General features: G+C 39.5%; 1 protein-coding gene across 3 annotated transcripts in view; it reads left to right on the top strand.

The window, feature by feature from the left end:
* Positions 1–17,795, top strand: part of HELB (DNA helicase B) — a 34,967-nt gene extending 17,172 nt beyond the window's left edge. Inside the window, exons 9-13 of one of the 3 annotated variants that reach the window (XM_082422708.1) lie at positions 459–518; positions 1,668–1,896; positions 2,694–2,837; positions 15,657–15,710; positions 16,627–17,795. In XM_082422708.1, the coding sequence (XP_082278834.1) occupies positions 459–518; positions 1,668–1,896; positions 2,694–2,837; positions 15,657–15,710; positions 16,627–16,731 (592 nt within the window). In that variant the 3' untranslated portion in view covers positions 16,732–17,795. Of the gene's footprint in view, positions 1–458; positions 519–1,667; positions 1,897–2,693; positions 2,838–7,906; positions 9,063–11,421; positions 11,917–15,656; positions 15,711–16,626 lie in introns of those variants that run through there. The other 2 variants (XM_082422707.1, XM_082422709.1) reach the window with 2 other exon arrangements.
* Positions 17,796–18,482: the final 687 nt, after the last annotated feature.

Here is an 18,482-nt window from a genome sequence, read left to right as displayed (position 1 = left end):
TGGAAACTTTTTTTTTTTTTAAAGATTTATTTTTTATTTATTTAATTTTATTTTTGGCTGCATCGGGTCTTAGTTGTGGCCCGCGGGCTCTTCGTTGTGGTTCGCGGGCTTCTCTCTAGCTGTGGCGTGTGGGTTTTCTCTCTCTAGTTGTGGCGCGCAGGCTCCGGAGCGTGTGGGCTCTGTAGTTTATGGCACGCGGGCTCTAGTTGAGGCGAGTGAGCTCAGTAGTTGTGGCACGTGGGCTTAGTTGCCCCGTGGCACGTGGGATCTTAGTTCCCCTAATAGGGATTGAACCTACATCCCCTGCATTGCAAGGTGGATTCTTTACCACTGGACCACCAGGGAAGTCCCAGTCCTGGAAACTTTTGATAGAATCCAGTATCTCTTAATTGTTGGTAACAGAAATCCACACAAAAGAGATTCCATTAAGATGACCCTTGTATTTTTCTGTGTTCCAGGCAGGACTGTGACGTGATCAACACCTGCTGTTGCAAGCACTACACGGGCCGTCTAATCAAGTGAGGACAGTGCTTCCTGGATTCGCCATACTTTTGTTTGTTTTGACATTTATCACTCTAGCGCATATTTAAAAATCTTTTTTCTCCTTTGTGAAGTCAAATGATATCTTCAATTAAATATAATATATATCCTTAGGAATTGACTTTTTGGTAATCAGGGTAATAAGAAAAATAAAGAATAAAATTGTCCCTGTGGTTTCCTACCTCTAGCTTCTCCAAGATAAGCGTGGAGAATTCAGGGCAATTTTTCAAATTAGAATATGTGTGGAATGTGTACAAGAACCTTAGCAACAGGGTGCCTACAGAGAGCACCTTAGGTGGACTTTTATCAGGGAAATAGGAGCATAGAAAAGCCACTCTATTCACATGTAGGACAGACTAACTCACTTCTCTGGCATTTATCAATACCTACTCTTTATTAAGTGCAGAGAACCCAGAGAAGTGTAAATTTCAAGAGGAGCTCCCTGTCTATTGAGGAAGGACACAAAAAACCATGATAGGTAGCCCAACAAAGGGTTGAAAAGCACAAGATTGGGGCCATCCAGTCTGGGTCACAGTAATTGTGATCTTGGGCAGGTAATTTCACCTTTCTATGTATGTAAAAGAGGACACTTACCCAGAATTTCCCTCATAAAGTTGTAGTAAGGATGAAATGAAATAATATACCTAAAGCACTTACCACGGTAACTGGTATTATCACCAGCATTTATTTGATTTGCTGCTATTATTCTGATATAATATAATTATTACAATAGACATATGTGTAAGTGCTGTAAGACTTGAATTGGGGTAGTGATAAGAGAGATTGGAGAGGAGAGGATGAATTTAAAAGGTAGAGTCGATAAGATTTTTGGTAACTTTTGGAATATAAAGGGAAAGAGAGACATCAGCCTTTATGCCAAGATTTCTAACTTGAAAAAATTCGACTGGGAAATGTCACTGAGTTTGAGGTGTGCAGAAAGTGTAGATAGTCAGACCACAACTGAGGGAGCCTGATTTCTTGTTTACCTTTGGAGAACAAAAGTGACGTAAAGAGACTGTGGAAATAATTTTGAGAACTGGATCAGATCTGAGTAAGAGTCAATGCTTAAAGAAAATGAAATTGAGGTTTTCCAAACTCTGATGCTGTATTATTATTTTCTAACCCAGAAACCATCAGAATAGACTTGAATTTGGAGTTGGTGATAAAATTTGTTGTACCAGGAATGCGTATCTCTCAGACTTACTCCCTGAAAATACCTTCAACAGCCAACAAAATAATGAACTAAAGGCCAGTGGCGAAGACTTCAATGGTACTCCTCATGGTTTTGCTAAAAATAAGCATGACTTTGAAAGTGGTATTCGACTCTGCAATGGAGAAGTATTTTTCATAACAGAGGTAAATGATAACAGAAAAATAGTACCTTTTTACCTATGAGGGATAGATTTGGTTTTCTTTTATTGCCCGAGGATTGATTCAGAATTTAATCATATCAGAGCTGGCGTTCTTCTATAATTTTTTGTTAAGGATTTTTGCATCTGTGTCCATGAGGGATCTTGGTTTGTAGTTTTCTAGTGATATCTTGTCTGGTTTTGGTGTCTGACTAATGCTGGCCTCATAAAATGAGTTGGGAAGTCTGGAAGGCTTTGTGAAGAAACATATTTTTAATAAGTTTGAAGTGCTTGAGTGACAAAAAACAAGGGACAAGTGACACACTTATTATATTTTACAAAGCATCACTTCCTTGGTTGCTGCTTAAATGTAGAAACTATAGAAGTGGTCACCTTGAATTTGTCCTCATTGTATAAACACCCTTTTAAACTTACAAGTTTATTCTTTAAAATCTGTGAGGAAAAGTAAACTCTTTGCAAAAAATACATGCAGACTTACATAGTCAGTGCAAGAAGTGAAATGTATAGTCTTCAAAATAAGAAAGACAACACAGACTGTTCTCCAAAGAGTCAAATTAAGGTTAAATTTCAAGGACCCAAAACTTCCATTTGTGGTTATTAAAATATTTGGGTGTCTATACTCAGTAGGTGCTCAAGCATAGATTTTAAGCTTTTTGAAATTCTTAACAATTATACATGCTATTTTATTCATAAGGTGCTTGCATTTTATGTTCAACCCCAAAATAGACCTTTACAGTGTACATATTTGAAAACATACAAAACAGTTATTTGTTTTGATGACAGGATAAAACTGATATAACTTTTGGAAAGCAAAGATTTTTGACCATTAATAATATGGCTGGCTTCGAAGTAACTGTGGATTTTGGGAAACTAATGCAATATTGTCACATAAAACATGCATGGGCAAGAACTATTCACACTTTTCAGGTAAGAATGGACTTTTATAAAGCAATTTAAATAGCTTGCCAAGATAGAGTACCTTGCATTATTTTCTTCCTAAGTTTTGTTGCTTTTATTATTTTTTAACTTAGGAAACAAAATACACAAAAGTACTGAAACTACTGTACAGACTCTAATGTTTTGCACTCTCTGCTTCAGAGCTGTCTTTATTTTCTGGATCTAAGACATAGTTAAAGCCTCATCCTGCAGGCCTTCCCATGTCTCCCAGGGAAAGAGCGGTCAGGACCAGGACAACTGAATTTCCCTCTTGCTTCCGTCTCCAGTGTCACTTGGTATGGCACTCTTACTGATCTTGCCTTTATTTAAAATTCTGATATTTTGTTCAATGTGGATCTTTTTTGCCCTAAATTTTAACTTTTATTTTCTTAAACTGAAATATAGTTGACTTACAATGTTTCAGGTGTACACAAAAGTGATTCAGTTATACGTGTAAATATATATGTATATATATTTTCAGATCCTTTTCCATTATTGGTTATTACAAGATATTGAATATATCAGTAGGGCCCTGTGCAATATAGAAGGTCCTTGTTGTTTATTTTATATATAGTAGAGTGTATCTGTTAATTCAAAATCCCTAATTTATCCCTCCCCACCCCTTCCTTTCCCCCTTTGGTAACCATAAGTTTGTTTTCTATGTCTGTGAGACTGTTTCTGTTTTGTAAGTAAGTTCATTTGTATCATTTTTTTAGATTCCACATATAAGTGATATCATATAGTTGTCTTTCTCTGACTTATTTCACTTAGTATGGTAATTTCTAGGTCCATCCATGTTGCTGCAAATGGCATTATTTCGCATTATTTCATTCCTTTTTCCTTTTTTTTTTTTGGCCGCATTGTGCAGCTTGTGGGATCTTAGTTACCCGACTAGGGATTGAACCCAAGCCCAGCAGTGAAAGCACCAAGTCCTAACCACTGGACCGCCAGGGAATTCCCTATTTCATTCTTTTTTATGTCTGAGTAGTATTCCGTTGTATGTATGTATGTGTGTGTGTGTGTGTGTGTGTGTATACATACCACGTCTTCTTTATCCATTCATGTGTCGATTCACATTTAGGTTGCTTCCATGTCTTGGCTATTGTAAGTAGTGCTGCTGTGAACATTGGGGTGCATGTATCTTTTCAAATTAGAGTTTTCTCTGAATATATGCCCAGGAGTGGGATTGCTGGATCATGTGGTAACTCTGTTTTTAGTATGCTCAGGAGTGGGATTGCTGGATTATATGGTAATTCTATTTGTAGTTTTAGTTTTTTTAAAAAATTTTTTAAAAATGCAAGTAACTTTATTTTTTGTCCACGCCGTGTGGCTTACAGGATCTCAGTTCCCTGACCAGGGATTGAACCCACACCCTCAGCAGTGAAAGTGCAAGTCCTAACCACTGGACCACCAGGGAATTCCCCATTTTTAGTTTTTTAAGGAACTTCTATACTGTTCTCCATAGTGGCTGTACCAATGTACATTCCCACCAACAGTGTAGGAGGGTTCTGTTTTCTCCACACCCTCTCCAGCATTTATTATTTATAGACTTTTTGATGATGGCTATTCTGACTGGTGTGAGGTGATACCTCATTGTAGTTCTGATTTGCATTTCTCTAATAATTAGCAATGTTGAGCATCTTTTCATGTGCCTGTTGGCCATCTGTATGTCTTTGGAGAAATGTCTATTTAGGTTTTCTGCCCAATTTTTGATTGGGTTGTTTGTTTTTTTGATATTGAGCTGTATGAGCTGTTTGTATATTTTGGAAATTAATCCCTTGTTGGTTGCATTGTTTACAGATAATTTTTCCCAGTCCATAGGTTGTCTTTTCATTTTGTTTATGGTTTCCTTTGCTGTGCAAAAGCTTTTAAGTTTAATGAGGTCCCATTTGCTTATTTTTGCTTTTGTTTCCATTGCTCTAGGAGATGGATCCCCAAAAATATTGCTGTGATTTATGTCAAAGAGTGTTCTGCCTATGTTTTCCTCCAGGAGTTTTAAAATATCTGGTCTTACATTTAGGTCTTTAATCCATTTTGAGTTTATTTTTGTATATGGTGTTAGAGAATGTTCTAATTTCGTTCTTTTACATGTAGCTGTCCAGCTTTCCCAGCACCACTTATTGAAGAGACTGTCTTTTCTCCATTGTATATTCTTGCCTCTGTTGTCATAGATTAATTGACCATAAGTGCGTGGGTTTATTTCTGGGCTTTCTATCCTATTGGATTGATCTGCGTGTCTTTTTTTGTGCCAGTACCATACTGTTTTGATGACTGTGGCTTTGTAGTATAGTCTGAAGTCAGGGAGCGTAATTCCTTCGGCTCCATCCTTCTTTCTCAAACTTGTTTTGGCTATTTTGGGTTTTTGTGTTTCTATAGAATTTAAAAATTTTTTGTTCCAGTTCTGTGAAAAATGTCATTGGTAATTTGATAGGGATTACATTGACTCTGTAGATTGCCTTGGGTAGTATGGTCATTTTAACAATATTGATTCTTTCAATATTGAAAGAATCCAAGAACATGGTATATCTTTCCATTTATGTCGTCTTCAGTTTCTCTCATCAGTGTCTTATAGTTTTTGGAGTACAGGTATTCTGCCTCCTTTTTAGTCCTAGGTGTTTTATTCTTTCTGAAGTGGTTATAAATGGAATTGTTTCCTTAATTTCTCTTTCTGATAGTTTACTGTTAGTGTATAGAAATGTAACAGATTTCCATATATTAATTTTGTGTCCTGCAGCTTTACTGAATTCATTGATGAGTTCTAGTAGCTTTCTGGTGGCATCTTTAGGATTTTCTATGTATACTATCATGTCATTTGCAAACAATAACAGTCTTACTTTTTCCTTTTCAACTTGGATTCCTTTTATTTGTTTTTCTTCTCTGATGCTGTGGCTAGGACTTCCAAATCTATGTTTAATAAAAGTGGTGAGAGTGGGCATCCTTGTCTTGTTCCTGATCTTAGAGGGAATGCTTTCAGCTTTTCACCATTGAGTATGATGTTAGCTTTGGGTTTGTCATATATGGCCTTTATTATGTTGAGTTATGTTCCCTTTGTGCCCACTTTCTGGAGAGTTTTTAATTTTTTTTAATTTATTTATCTTGATTGCTGAGTTTCTTGGTATCCTCTTAAATTTTGTACCCAAAGCAACTGCCTCATTTGCCCTCCCCTCATCCCAGGCCTTCCCACCCTCCTCAGAGGTGATTTCTGACCTGAATTTGTCTGTTCATGTAGAAACAAGGTAACCAAGTTTTACATAAATGGTATTGTATTGATTATATATATTTTTGCAACTTCTTTTTTATTTGTTTAACCAACTTTATTGGGGTATAATTTACAAACACCCTTTAATTACAAAGTGGGATGGGTTTTGATAAATGTATCCCCTTCCTCTACCCTTGTGAGGTAATTACTTTTTATTTGGGAATAACTTTAGATTTATGGAAGAGTTGGGAAGTTAGTACAGCGAGTTCCCATGTACCCTTCACCCAGCTTTCCCTAATATTAGCATCTTATATAACTATGGTATATTTGTCAAAACTAAGAAACTACTATTGGTACAGTACTATTAACTAAAAAATACACTTTATTTTGATTTCACCAGTTTGTCCATTAATGTCCTTTTTCTGTTCCAGAATCTTATTTGCATTTGCATTTGCTGCAACTTGCTTTTCAACTTTATTTTAATATTTTTTAATTCTCACAAATTATTTGTGGCTCTGTTATTTATCTCATTGTTTTGAACTCCTCTCTCTGCCATTACGTTGTTTTGGTGACAAAGTTGCATCCACTTTCTTTTTATATAAATTTATTTTATTTATTTATTTTTGGCTGCGTTGGGTCTTTGTTGCTGTGTGTGGGCTTTCTCTAGTTGGAACGAGCGGGGGCTACTCTTCATTGCGGTGCGCGGGCTTCTCATTGTGGTGGCTTCTCTTGTTGCGGAGCACAGGCTCTAGGAGTGCGGGCTTCAGTAGTTGTGGCTCACAGGCTCTAGAGCGCAGGCTCACTAGTTGTGGCGCACGGGCTTAGTTGCTCCGCGGCATGTAGGAACTTCCCAGACCAGTGCTTGAACCCATGTCCCCTGCATTGGCAGGGAGATTCTTAACCACTGTGCCACCAGGGAAGCCCCCACTTTCATTTTTATGTAGAAAATTTTATAGGTTAGACTATATCCTCTAATAGTAGGCAAACATTAATTAGCATAGGGTTGTTTTTTTTTTTCAAAGTGGATGGTGTTTTATTTATTAACTTACCCCACCTCAGTTCCAGAAGGAATTTGAAATGGCTTACAAAAAGTACCCACAGTTGAGCATGATTTTTTAAAATATAAAGAAATGTCAGGGACTTCCCTCGTGGTGCAGTGGTTAAGAATCTGCCTGCCAATGCAGGGGACACTGGTTTGAGCCCTGGTCCGGGAAGATCCCACATGTCGCAGAGCAACTAAGCCCGTGCACCACAGCTACTGAGGCTGTGCTCTAGAGGCTGTGAGCCACAACTACTGAGCCCACGTACCACAACTACTGAAGCCTGTGTGCCTAGAGCCCGTGTTCCGCAATGAGACGCCCATGCACTGCAATGAAGAGTAGCCCCGGCTCACTGCAACTAGAGAAAGCCCGTATGCAGCAACAAAGACCCAAGGCAGCCAAAAATAAATAAATAAATAAATTTACTTAAAAAGAAAAATGCATGTCAAGTGGAAAATAAAGTTAAACATGGTAAAGGGATTACCACCAAGAGTGGATTGGAATGCCGATATGCATACTGTCCTATTTGCATGTTAATGTAGACTGCAGATTTAGCTTTTAAGTTCCCTTAAGGCCAAAGTTCCCAAAGCAAAGAGAGAAGCAGTCAGTTGATTATGTCTACTAGGTTAAAGTAAATGAACAAACAAACAGTTGTTGAGAGGGGCAAATATTCCTAGTTGTGAGATCTGGGAGAAATTTCTCCCATGGATTTTTATGATGGGGACTCTGGAATTCTGGAAACTCATATTCTTCAATTTTGGGAAATTTTCTTAAATAATTTCATTATCTCATCCTCAGCTTTCTCTGATTTTTCTTTCTAGAACTTCTACTGTATGGATATTGGACCTCCAGAACTGGTTACCTGAATTTCTTATCAGCTCTCCTATTTTCCATCTCAATAATGTTTTGCTCTATTTATTTCTTCAAATTTATAATCCAGTTTTTCTGTTGCATTTCTAGACAAATAAGTAGTGAAGGGTCTTTATTATTACTGGGTGGAGATTGGAGTAGATATCTTGGAATGTTCTTTTCATTGAATCTGGCTCTTATTTCATGGTTGAAATAATGTCTGTTACCTCTGAGAACATTTGTGATTGTTGTCTTCTATCAGTATAGTTTGTTCTTCAAGTTCAGTTCAGCTCAACAAAAATGTATTGAGTCAGACTCTCTTCTCTGTGCTTGGTATAGGTCAGTCCATGAAATAGTCAATGATACTTGACATTATGAGGATTATATTTGGTAAGGAAGGGGATAGAGACAGATGTAATTGAAAAAAATAAGTAAACTATGTATTATGTGAGAAGGTGGTAATTGCTATGGAAAAGGAGTGGGGTTGAGGTGCAGTTGTAATTTTAAATAGGTGGTCAGGGTAGGCCTCACTGACAAGGTGGCATCTGAGCAAAGATTTGAAGGAGGTAATGAAGTTAAACCATGTGAATATCTGGGAGAAGAGCATTCTAGGTAGAGAGAATAGCCGAGGCCAAAGTTCTAATGTGGGTGGCTGTCCAGCAGGTTTGAGAAACAGGAACAGCAAGGACCCCAGTGTGGGAGAGTGACAGGAGATGAGGTTAGAGGAGTGATGTGGGCCAGGTCACCTCCTGGGGACTTCTAGGACTGTGTTATCCAATATGGTAGACAAATCTGGTCCACCACCTGTTTTGGTAGATACATTTTTATTGGAACCCAGTCCCACATTCATTTACATATTGGTTATGGCTGCTCTTGCTCTACAAAGGAAGAACTGAGTGGTTGCCACAGAGACCATCTGGCCTACAAAGCTTAAAATACTGATGCTTTGACCCTTCACAGAAAAAGTTTTTTGACGCCCACTCTAAGGTCCATATAGACTTTCAGATTCTAGGTCCATAAAATCATGAAGGGCATTAATGGTTTGTGTCTATTCGTACCAGTTGTTGAGTTTTAGAACAAATTTAGAGAAGTGAATAAATAAAACTTGCCTCCTTTAAGAAGTTTGACAGTTCTTAAAAAAAAAAAAAGAAGTTTGACAGTTCTTAATGATTTGAGGAAGATTTAAAGACACGGGCAAATGATTAACAGCAGGTTGTGAGGTGAAGGGAGGTGCCCATGTCCCACTTTCGGAGGACAGCTTTGGCTGACAGTCTTAATTTTTATCCTCATTCACTCAATGAGACACCTGATAAAGAACAGTGAGCAAGACAGACGTGGTCCTGCCTTCACAGGGCTTACAGTCCAGTGAGGAGTACAGTTCAGAAGGCAGTTGGTGACAGTCCAGTCTGGTAAAAATACTGTGATAGAGGAAGTACAGGGTGCTGGAAAGTACATGGATGGGGCAGCTAATCAGGAAGTAGGCCAGCTGGAGGCCAGGAACTGGGGAGCACAGGCAGGAAGGATCACAAGGAAGTTCTTTGTGCTTGATGGAGCCTGGCTCATAGGAAGGAAGGAGGGGAAACAGGGCCAAGGCTGGCTCTTGAAGGGCTGTAGGAGCCATATTAAGGAGTTAAGACTTTTTTTTTTGAGAGCCTGGGAGCCATTAATGGGTTTTAAGCAGAATCTGATGTGACTAGATTTGCATTTGACAAATAGCACTGTGGCTGCTATTTGTGAGGACAGTGTATTGCAGTAAATGTGGGTACAGGGAGACTGATTAGGAGGCTATTAGATTTTTCTCAGTGATACTTAATTGATGATTAAGAACCCAGCTAAGTTTAGGTAGACGTTTACCTGTTTACGAAAATACAGTGTAAATATAAAGTCCACGGGGGCGTGGGGGAATGGTGCTGTATATCTAGCAAATGTGTTTAGCATTTGTAGAATTAAGTATAATTTACATTCATTTCTGAGATTCAGCAGCATTGGAAGGAAGTATTTATCAAACTTCTATAATCTGAAGAGTTGGTTCAAACTCTCTGTGTCCAGGAAGGTAGAAGTGTTTGGTATGTACAAGGTTTTTTTTAGTGCAGATGTGTATTTTCTACATGCCTCATCTTGTTGTTTGTCTCCCCACAATTCCTCTTTCAGCAGAGGAATGTGGGAGCATTGGGAGAGAGAATGGCTCTAACCCCTTCTTAGTTTATGTTGCCACTGAAAATACAGGGACTAAGAATAGCCACAATTTGTTATTGTTTTCTTGAAATTGTTTTCTCACAGTTACATGGTGACATTGGGCATTTTTCTTGCCTATAGTATAGTTCTTGGTTTGTTAAACCCAAGAAACAAAGGTTCGTCATTCTCTTTTGGCTTATCTTGATAAGAGTAATAAATGGTTCAACATTGGAAAAATATGGAAAGTAGAAAAAAAAAAATCATCCATAGGCCCTCTGTTTGGAAACAGACTGGTTAAATTTTTGGTAGGATTTCCTTCTTGCTTTGTGATTTACTTTGTTTTTGTTACATCTTTTTTAAAAAAATTAATTAATTAATTAATTAATTTTTGGCTGCGTTGGGTCTTCATTGCTACGCATGGGCTTTCTCTAGTTGCAGCGAGCGGGGGCTACTCTTCGTTGCGGTGCGCGGGCTTCTCATTGCGGTGGCTTCTCTTGTTGCAGAGCGCGGGCTCTAGGCGCGCAGGCTTCTCACTGTGGTGGCTTCTCTTGTTGCAGAGCATGGGCTCTAGGGGAGCGGGCTTCAGTAGTTGTGGTGCGCAGGCTCAGTAGTTGTGGCGCACGGGCTTAGTTGCTCTGCGGCATGTGGGATCTTCCCGGACCAGGGCTCGAACCCGTGTCCCCTGCACTGGCAGGCGGATTCTTAACCACTGCGCCACCAGGGAAGTCCCAACATCTTTATGTTCACTTTGTATTTTTGATCAGAGTAATTTTATTTTGTGTTACATGGTTGTGATCTTTTTTTTATATATATGTATCAAGTTTTTAAAATTTTGTTATATTTTAAAGCATATTTGATGTTTGCAACATATATAGATACATGATGTAGAAAAATAAATATATACATATATATATTTATTTATTCTCCTATTATTGGATATTTCAGGTGTCTGTTTTTTGTTATATAAGTAACAGTGGGGTAAGACATCTATACATAAAGCCCATACAGCCATTTCAAATTCTTTTATTAAGGAAGATTTAGCCCTGCATGCAGTTTAAAGTTTATTGCTGGGTTTCTACATGCCAGTTTTGGATCTATGACACCCAAACTTAGCAGCGTAATTAGAAAACGGGAATTCCAGGATAATGAATAAAATGGAACCCATCAGATGGATTCATTTGAATACTCTGGCCAGGTAGAATGCTCTTGAGAGCACTTTGAGGACTTGTCTCCTTTCTGCCTTTGTAGCCTGTCCAGAGACATGAACCCATTATGCAGTATTAAATCTCCCTCGTGCACTGTTTCCTCTCAGGGGTCGGAGGAGAAGACAGTCGTGTATGTGGTTGGGAAGGCGGGCCGCCAGCACTGGCAGCACGTGTACACAGCGGTGACCCGGGGCCGCTGCAGAGTGTACGTCATTGCAGAAGAGTCTCAGCTTCGGAGCGCAATTATGAAAAACAGCGTTCCCAGAAAAACTCGTTTAAAACATTTTTTGCAAAACAAGCTCTCCGAGAGCTGTGCATCTCCAGCAGAGTTTGCATCCCCATCAAAGAGCCCTGAAGACAGCAGGAGACCCAGCACCCATCCCTCAGCATCCCCACTCCCTACAGTCACAGATGACAGGGTGACAGATGACGTCCCCAGAAGGAGGGCCTCTGTGGCTGGTGACACGCTGTTTGCCTTTGCTGAAGGATGGAAATTATCTTCATCTGATGCAGTGCATGCAACTGAGGATCCGACACAATCGAGAGGGTCCAAAAGAACATGTTGCACGAATGCCGCTGCAAGTCCAAGCAAAATTCTTATGGTAGGACTGACGTTCAGGTTTTATTTAAATATTGCTGGCCTCAGTGTGCTTATAAATGACTATGTATTTTTGTTAATGCTGCATAGTGCTGCAGGACTTAAAAAACAAGTTTTCCTCTCACCTCTGTCCCATTTCCTCCCTATTTCTATAGCCGGTTGAGTCTTAGCTTGATCTCGGCTGGATGTTTCTCCCTCTGCCTGAGGCTGGCACTCTGGACAGCGTCAGTGGGCTGGTGGAGGTGGCGTGCCAGGAGAAACTTCCTAGTCTTCCTGCATCTTCTCTCCTCATCTTCCTCATCACCTTCCCCTTCCTTTCGCAGGCCATGGTCCCATTTTTATCCCCACAGCTCCATTGAAGTGGCTGGTCCCAGTCATCTTCTTACTAACTTCAGAGGCCTTTTCTTAGGTCTCATTCTGGACTTTTCCCCCCTGACAGTTAATATTTTTAACTGCAGTTGCTGTTGCCATGTTTCCTTCCCTTGGTTTCAGTGTTCCCTTCCCCTCTGACACTTCCCCTCCATCCCTGGCTCGTCTCCGCTTCATGTCTTCCCTCCTTTTCTTCCCTTCCTCTGACTGGAGACGTCTCCCCCAGGCTCAGGGCTTCTTTCCCTTGAGAACTGATCCCATTCTCTCAGTTTTAGCTGTCACCTTTGCACTGATGATTTGGTCAACAGATAGTTTTCAACTGTCCATTGCATTCCAGGCACTGGGAATTCAGAAGTTCAGTGGCTTCAGTGGCTCCCTAGTTCCTACTGCATAAATTCCAGGCAATCTAGCTTGGCATTTGAGACCTTTCTCTGTTCGATTCCATCTTTCCCAGCATCATTTCATTTATTTCCCACTATTCCTTTTTTTTTTTTTTCTTTAGTCAATTTAGTCTTCATTCATTCACTACATTGAACCAAACTTATTCTCATCTCTTCCTTTTGGTTTTTCTTGGATTCCTCCTTTTCTCTGCCTCCTCTCTTTCAGCATTTGAAGAAAAAAACAAAAACATAGCTCCTCTGCTAGTCACTGATCTAAATGTTGGAGGGAGAGAAACAGACAGGTCCCTGTTGGCTTCATGGCCATTACATTGCACCAATGGGTCATAGGCAATCCATACCACAGAAAATAAAGTTTTCAGGTCAAGAAAGATTCTATGAAGAAAATACAGGTAATGAGGTAGGGAATGGTTGGTAGGAGTAGCGGGGCAGGAGGTGCTATTCTGCCATGGTGGTTGAGGCCCTAAGGAAGAGCATCCCAGGCAGAGGGTGTAGAACATGCAAAGCTGAGAAGGAATGACCTTATTGGAAGGGGAAGGGAGACCAGTGTGCCTAGTGAATGAGGAAGAGAGAAGATGTGATGATCTCAGAGAGATAGGCAGAACTACAGGAGGCAGCTGGGACTTTATCCTCCTTGCCGCGGGAATCCATGGGAGGGCTTTAAGCAAAGGTGTGATATCATCTGATGTATGCTTCACAACCATCTCTCTGCTGTGGAGAGTGACCTGTGGAAAGGAAGGTGGAAGCAAGAAGACCAGTCAGGGTTGTCCCAGGGAGAGCAATGAAAGAGCAGCGAGGGTGATGAGAAGTGGTTGGATTCTTGATGCCTGTTGGAGATGGAGTCTATTTGACTTGCTGATTGGATGTGAGGGGGTAAAACAAACAGGGACCCAGGACGATTCCTGGATTTCTGCCTGAAGCAGCTTGGTGAATTGTAGTGCCGTTTCTTGAGATGGGAAAGATATGAGGAGAACTGGGTCTGGGGAAATGGAGAGTTCTATTTTGTCATGTTATGTTTAAGGTATTCATTAGATGTATATGTGGACTTGTTGAGAAAGGCAGTGGTTGGTAGAGAAGTTTAGAGCCTCAGGGTAGGTTAGGGAGGGAAATGGCCATTTAGGAGTCATTAGCATATAGTGGTGGGTTAATTTCAGGAGACGCCACAGATAGAGGAGGAGGCCTTAAGATTGAGTTCTGGGGGTACTCCTAACTTTCAGAGAGGTCTGGCAGAGGAGGAAGAACTGGCAAAGGTGACTGAAAAGTATGAGTGAGAGAAAAGGAAGACTAGGGTGGCGGGAGGGGACAAAAGTCTACCTAGGCTGGACTGCTCAGAGACTAGGAGGTGAGAGAGTGGAGAAGCAGTAGAGGCAGGTTGCTATGAAGAAGGTTGCAGAGAGATAGGGCTGAATCTGGATGGAGGACTCATGGTCCAGGAAGGATTTATTGATTTATTTATTTTGGATGGGTACATTAAAGCATCCTAGGGTATGGATGGAATGGTCCAATGGAAAACAAGAAATTCATGATTCAGAGAGAGGGGATAATTGTAGGAATGGAGTCCTGAAGTGGGTGAGATGGGAAAATCCAGAGCATAAGTAGAGGAGTTTCCCTTAGCTAGGATTTGGGGACATTGTGGTGTGTGTGTGTGTGTGTATACACACACATATATGTATACACATGTATACAATGGAATATTACTCAGCCATAAAAAAGAAGGTGATAAAAGTGGACATAGCAGAAAAAAAAGTTTTCCCTTTTTTTCTTCTTCAAAATAGCGGGATCACTGCTGATTCTAAGTTTCATTCAGTACTCCAGATCAACTCTGCTGAGATGGAATTTCCATCTCAACAAAGCATCTTTTTTTTTTTAATTAACTATGTTACCTCTTACAAAGACCGTGGGATAAATAAAGCTTCTGACCTGGAGCAGAAAACAGAAGCAGTTCCAAGGAAAGCATCTTTTTCTAAAAGTTTCTTGCTTTTTATTTCTTAGCACCAACATGGGGTGGGGGAATTATGGTTTATAGGATGGTACGAAGAGAAACTGGCAGCACTATTCATCTTCAGTTTGGAGCTTGCCAAAGCTTTTAAGCTCCGGGAGAGGCTAATGTCCCTGAAGGTCTGGAGCGCAAAGAATGACGGTGGGGGGCTGCCCGGTGTGGGTTGTTCTCACTGCATGATGGCAGCAGTACAAGCAAAGTCCTCTAACTGAAGAGGATGTGTTTTCTCACATGGTTTGCCACAAGTATGTGGCATTTACAAGAATCCCTAGAAATGAGGAAACTAGAATTCAAAGCTTCAGGACTTCTATAAATTAGGGACTTCTATGTCTCGTAATTCTAGACTTTCAGGTGCATTGAGATGTGTCATTTGTGAAAGATCAAATTCTATGACAAGGGCTGCCCACATATCCATCCTTCATATTTGTATTGCTACATAAGAGCCAAACCAGTATTTAGATTCTACAAATACCAGTGACTAAAATACCTGAGCCCCTCCCTCCTAGAAGAAAGCTTTTGCTTTTCCGTCAATTAATAGCTTTGGGTTTGGAAAAAAGTCCTCAAAGAAAATGTTGACCTGATTTTTTTTTTTTTTTCCTTTTGCCTAGCCTCCCACCATCAAAGAAAAAAAGGGATGGGGGACAAAAATGACCCTTAAAATAAAAACATATGTGTAAAATATTGCTAAAATTTATCATGTTTAAAGCAGGATTTCCAGAATTTTTTGAAAGAAAATGACATTTTCACTTAAAAATAAAAAAAGCTAGGAAAGACACAATCACATCGTCCCTGAATAAAGATAGTCCTTGTCTTCCTCAGAGTTCCGTAGAGAAACAGAACCAATAGGGCGTGTCTCCATCTATCTATCTGTCTGTCTGTCAGTCTATCTCTCTATCTATCTCTCTATCTATCTATCTATCTATCTATCTATCTATCTAGGCTATTTAATCTAACCTATCTATCTGAATTTATTTTAAGGAGTTGGCTCATGCCACTGTGAAAGCTGGTGTTGGTAGAGTCCAAAATCTGCAGGTAAGCTGGCAGATAGGAGACTCAGAGAAGAGCTGATGTTGCATTTCAAGTTCCGAAGGTAGTCTGCTGGCAGAATTCCTTCTTCCTGGGGGGAGGTCAGTCTATGTCCTGTTAAGGCTTCCAGTTGATTGGATGAAGCCCACCTACATTATGGGGGGTAATCCACTTTACTCAGTCAGCTGATTTAAATGTTGGTCTCATCTAAAAAATACCTTCAAGGAAACGTCTAGAACAGTATTATTCAACCAAATATCGGGGTACTGTGGCTTAGCCAAGTTAACACATGAAATTAACCATCACCGTCCTCTAAATTGAACAGATTTAGCATGGTGAATGATGAGTTGAATTTTGCTTATTTTTCTCTTTCCCTGTGGTGGTGAATCTTCTTCATGACTTTACTGGTCCATTGACTGGTGCTTGGGAATCACTAACGGTACCAAGAGTATACTTGCGGTGTACTTGCGGTGTATCGTCTTAACCACACCTACAGCTGGAGGCGTGGACGTGCAGGCCGGGCAGTCGGTCATACAGGGCTTCGTGCTTAGAAGGAACCCATGCTTATTTTAATGTTCTCTGCTTGCCATCTTGAAATTCTTAATTTTTGAACTAGGGGCCCACATTTTAATTTTGCACCGCCAAATTATGTAGTGGACCCTGTCCACACTTTTAGAGATTAAATATATGTACTCAGTTAGCAGATAGTCGCTTCTACATGCCAGTCCCGGAGGTGGGTAGTGGCGTTACCACAGTGAGCAAAAGCAGGATGACAGCTGATTCCTCTGGTCTGCTCCAGGCCTCCACGTGGTGGGAAAATGTATGATGTCTTCTGAGAAGCAGTCAGAGGGAATAGAATTACACAGGGTAGACTGACTATATTTTTATAAAATTAACTTTATTTTTATTGTTGTTCCAACAGGTGGAAGAATCATCTCCACAAGTGTCTTCTAAACTTCAGAATTTGAGACTAAATAGTTTAACCCCCAGGCAACTTTTCAAACCTACAAATAATCAAGAAACTTAGTTTTATTTCAGATTGCTCAAAGTTAATTGTCTGTTTTTTTCCATTCAACACAAAATGAACGTCATAGCTTCAAAGGATCAAGACAAAAGAGGATGTCTATTAACTGGAGTTTTATTTTAAGGCATTTGTGTTAGCAGATGTTTTCAAATCATGTCATCAAAGAAAACCTTAGTGATTTTGACATCTGTCATCAGGAGAACTGACAGCACTGATCATGTATGAGGGAAAAATATGTTATATATTTTTTTTAAAAAAACTGTACTTTTAAAAGTGTTTTATTTTTAGAATAATGCCTTATTAACTTCCATCATCGTTGTGGGTGATCTTTGCCATTGGGTTGAAGCAGTGGTAAAGATAAACTGTAATTATATCTCTTAAATTATTAACACATATTCTAGGACATTGTGTCTTCTGCAAAGTGGTCATCTCACAAGGCTGCTACTTGCTCTGTCACTGCTGCTTGGGCCTACCTGGTACATTTTCCTGGAAATTCCTGCTGAGCTGGAAGCACATTGGTTTTGGTTTTTGTTTTCTTAATTTGAGATATAATTGACATAGGACATTGGGTAAGTTTAAGGTGTGCATCATGTTGATTCACTACTTCTATATTGCAATATAATTACCGCTGTAGCATTAGCTAATATGTCTATCATGTCACATAGTTATCATTTCTTCTGAGAGTATATTGTTTTAAAGATATTCCACTTTGAAAATTTTTTTTTCCTCTCAGTGATTTGATTTTTTTGAGTTTTATTTATTATTAAATGGTAAAAGAAAAAGTTAGGAAAACTTTACCTGTTATCCCAGTGTTTTAAAAATAGCCTTCCTGAGATATAATTCACATACAGTTCACCCGTTTACATAGTTGAATGGCTTTTAGTAAATTCACAGAATTGTGCAGCCAACACCACAATTGATTTTAGAACATTTTTATCATCCCCCAAAGAAATCCTGTACCTCTTAGCTCTAATCCCTTTTCCCCTTCAACCCTAGAACTGCTAATCTATTTTGTCTCTATTGATTTGCCTATTTCAGACATTTCATATAAATGGAATCATACAATATATGATCCCTTGTTACTGACTTCTTTGACTTAGAATAATGTTTTCAGACTTCATCCACATTGTAACATGTAACAGTGCTTCATCCCTCTCCCTTTTTTAAAGTTTTAAAAAAAATTATGTACAAAGAACTAGCTTTATTTCTTTTATTGGGTATATGTCTTGGATAATGCATTCAAGGAGTATCATTCTATCCAACTCGATGAAGCCTATATCTTTCGTGTACTGATGGAAAAACTGGCGGCATATATTGAGGTAGTATTTCCAGATCAGACCATGCTGGTTTGAGCTGATGTGGCGAGATCAGGAACCTTGGCTGAATTTTTGCAGGTAGCTCTAGTAGAGTTGCTGATGACCCATCCTGCTTTCAGTAAGTAGTGCAGTGAGGCAGAAGGCCTTCATTTCTTTTTATTACGAAATATTCCATTGTATGGATATGGTACGTTGAATTTATCCATTCATTAGTTGATGGACATGTGGGTTGTCTCCTCTTTTTGGCTATCATAACTAATGTTGCTGTGAACATCTGTGTACAAGTTTTTGTGTGGGTATATATTTTCATTTCTTCTAAGTATATACCTAGGAATGGAATTGCTGGTCGTATGGTAACTCTATGTTTAACCTTTTGAGGAACTGCTAAACTGTTTTCCAAAGCAGCTGTACCATTTTATATTTACACCAGCAGTGTGT

The sequence above is a fragment of the Balaenoptera physalus genome, assembly GCF_965194825.1.
Source record: "Balaenoptera physalus genome assembly, chromosome: 13".
Classification (NCBI taxonomy): Eukaryota; Metazoa; Chordata; class Mammalia; order Artiodactyla; family Balaenopteridae; genus Balaenoptera; species Balaenoptera physalus.
The sequence above is the reverse complement of the archived record's forward strand: the minus strand, read 5'-3'. Positions and strand labels throughout refer to the sequence as shown.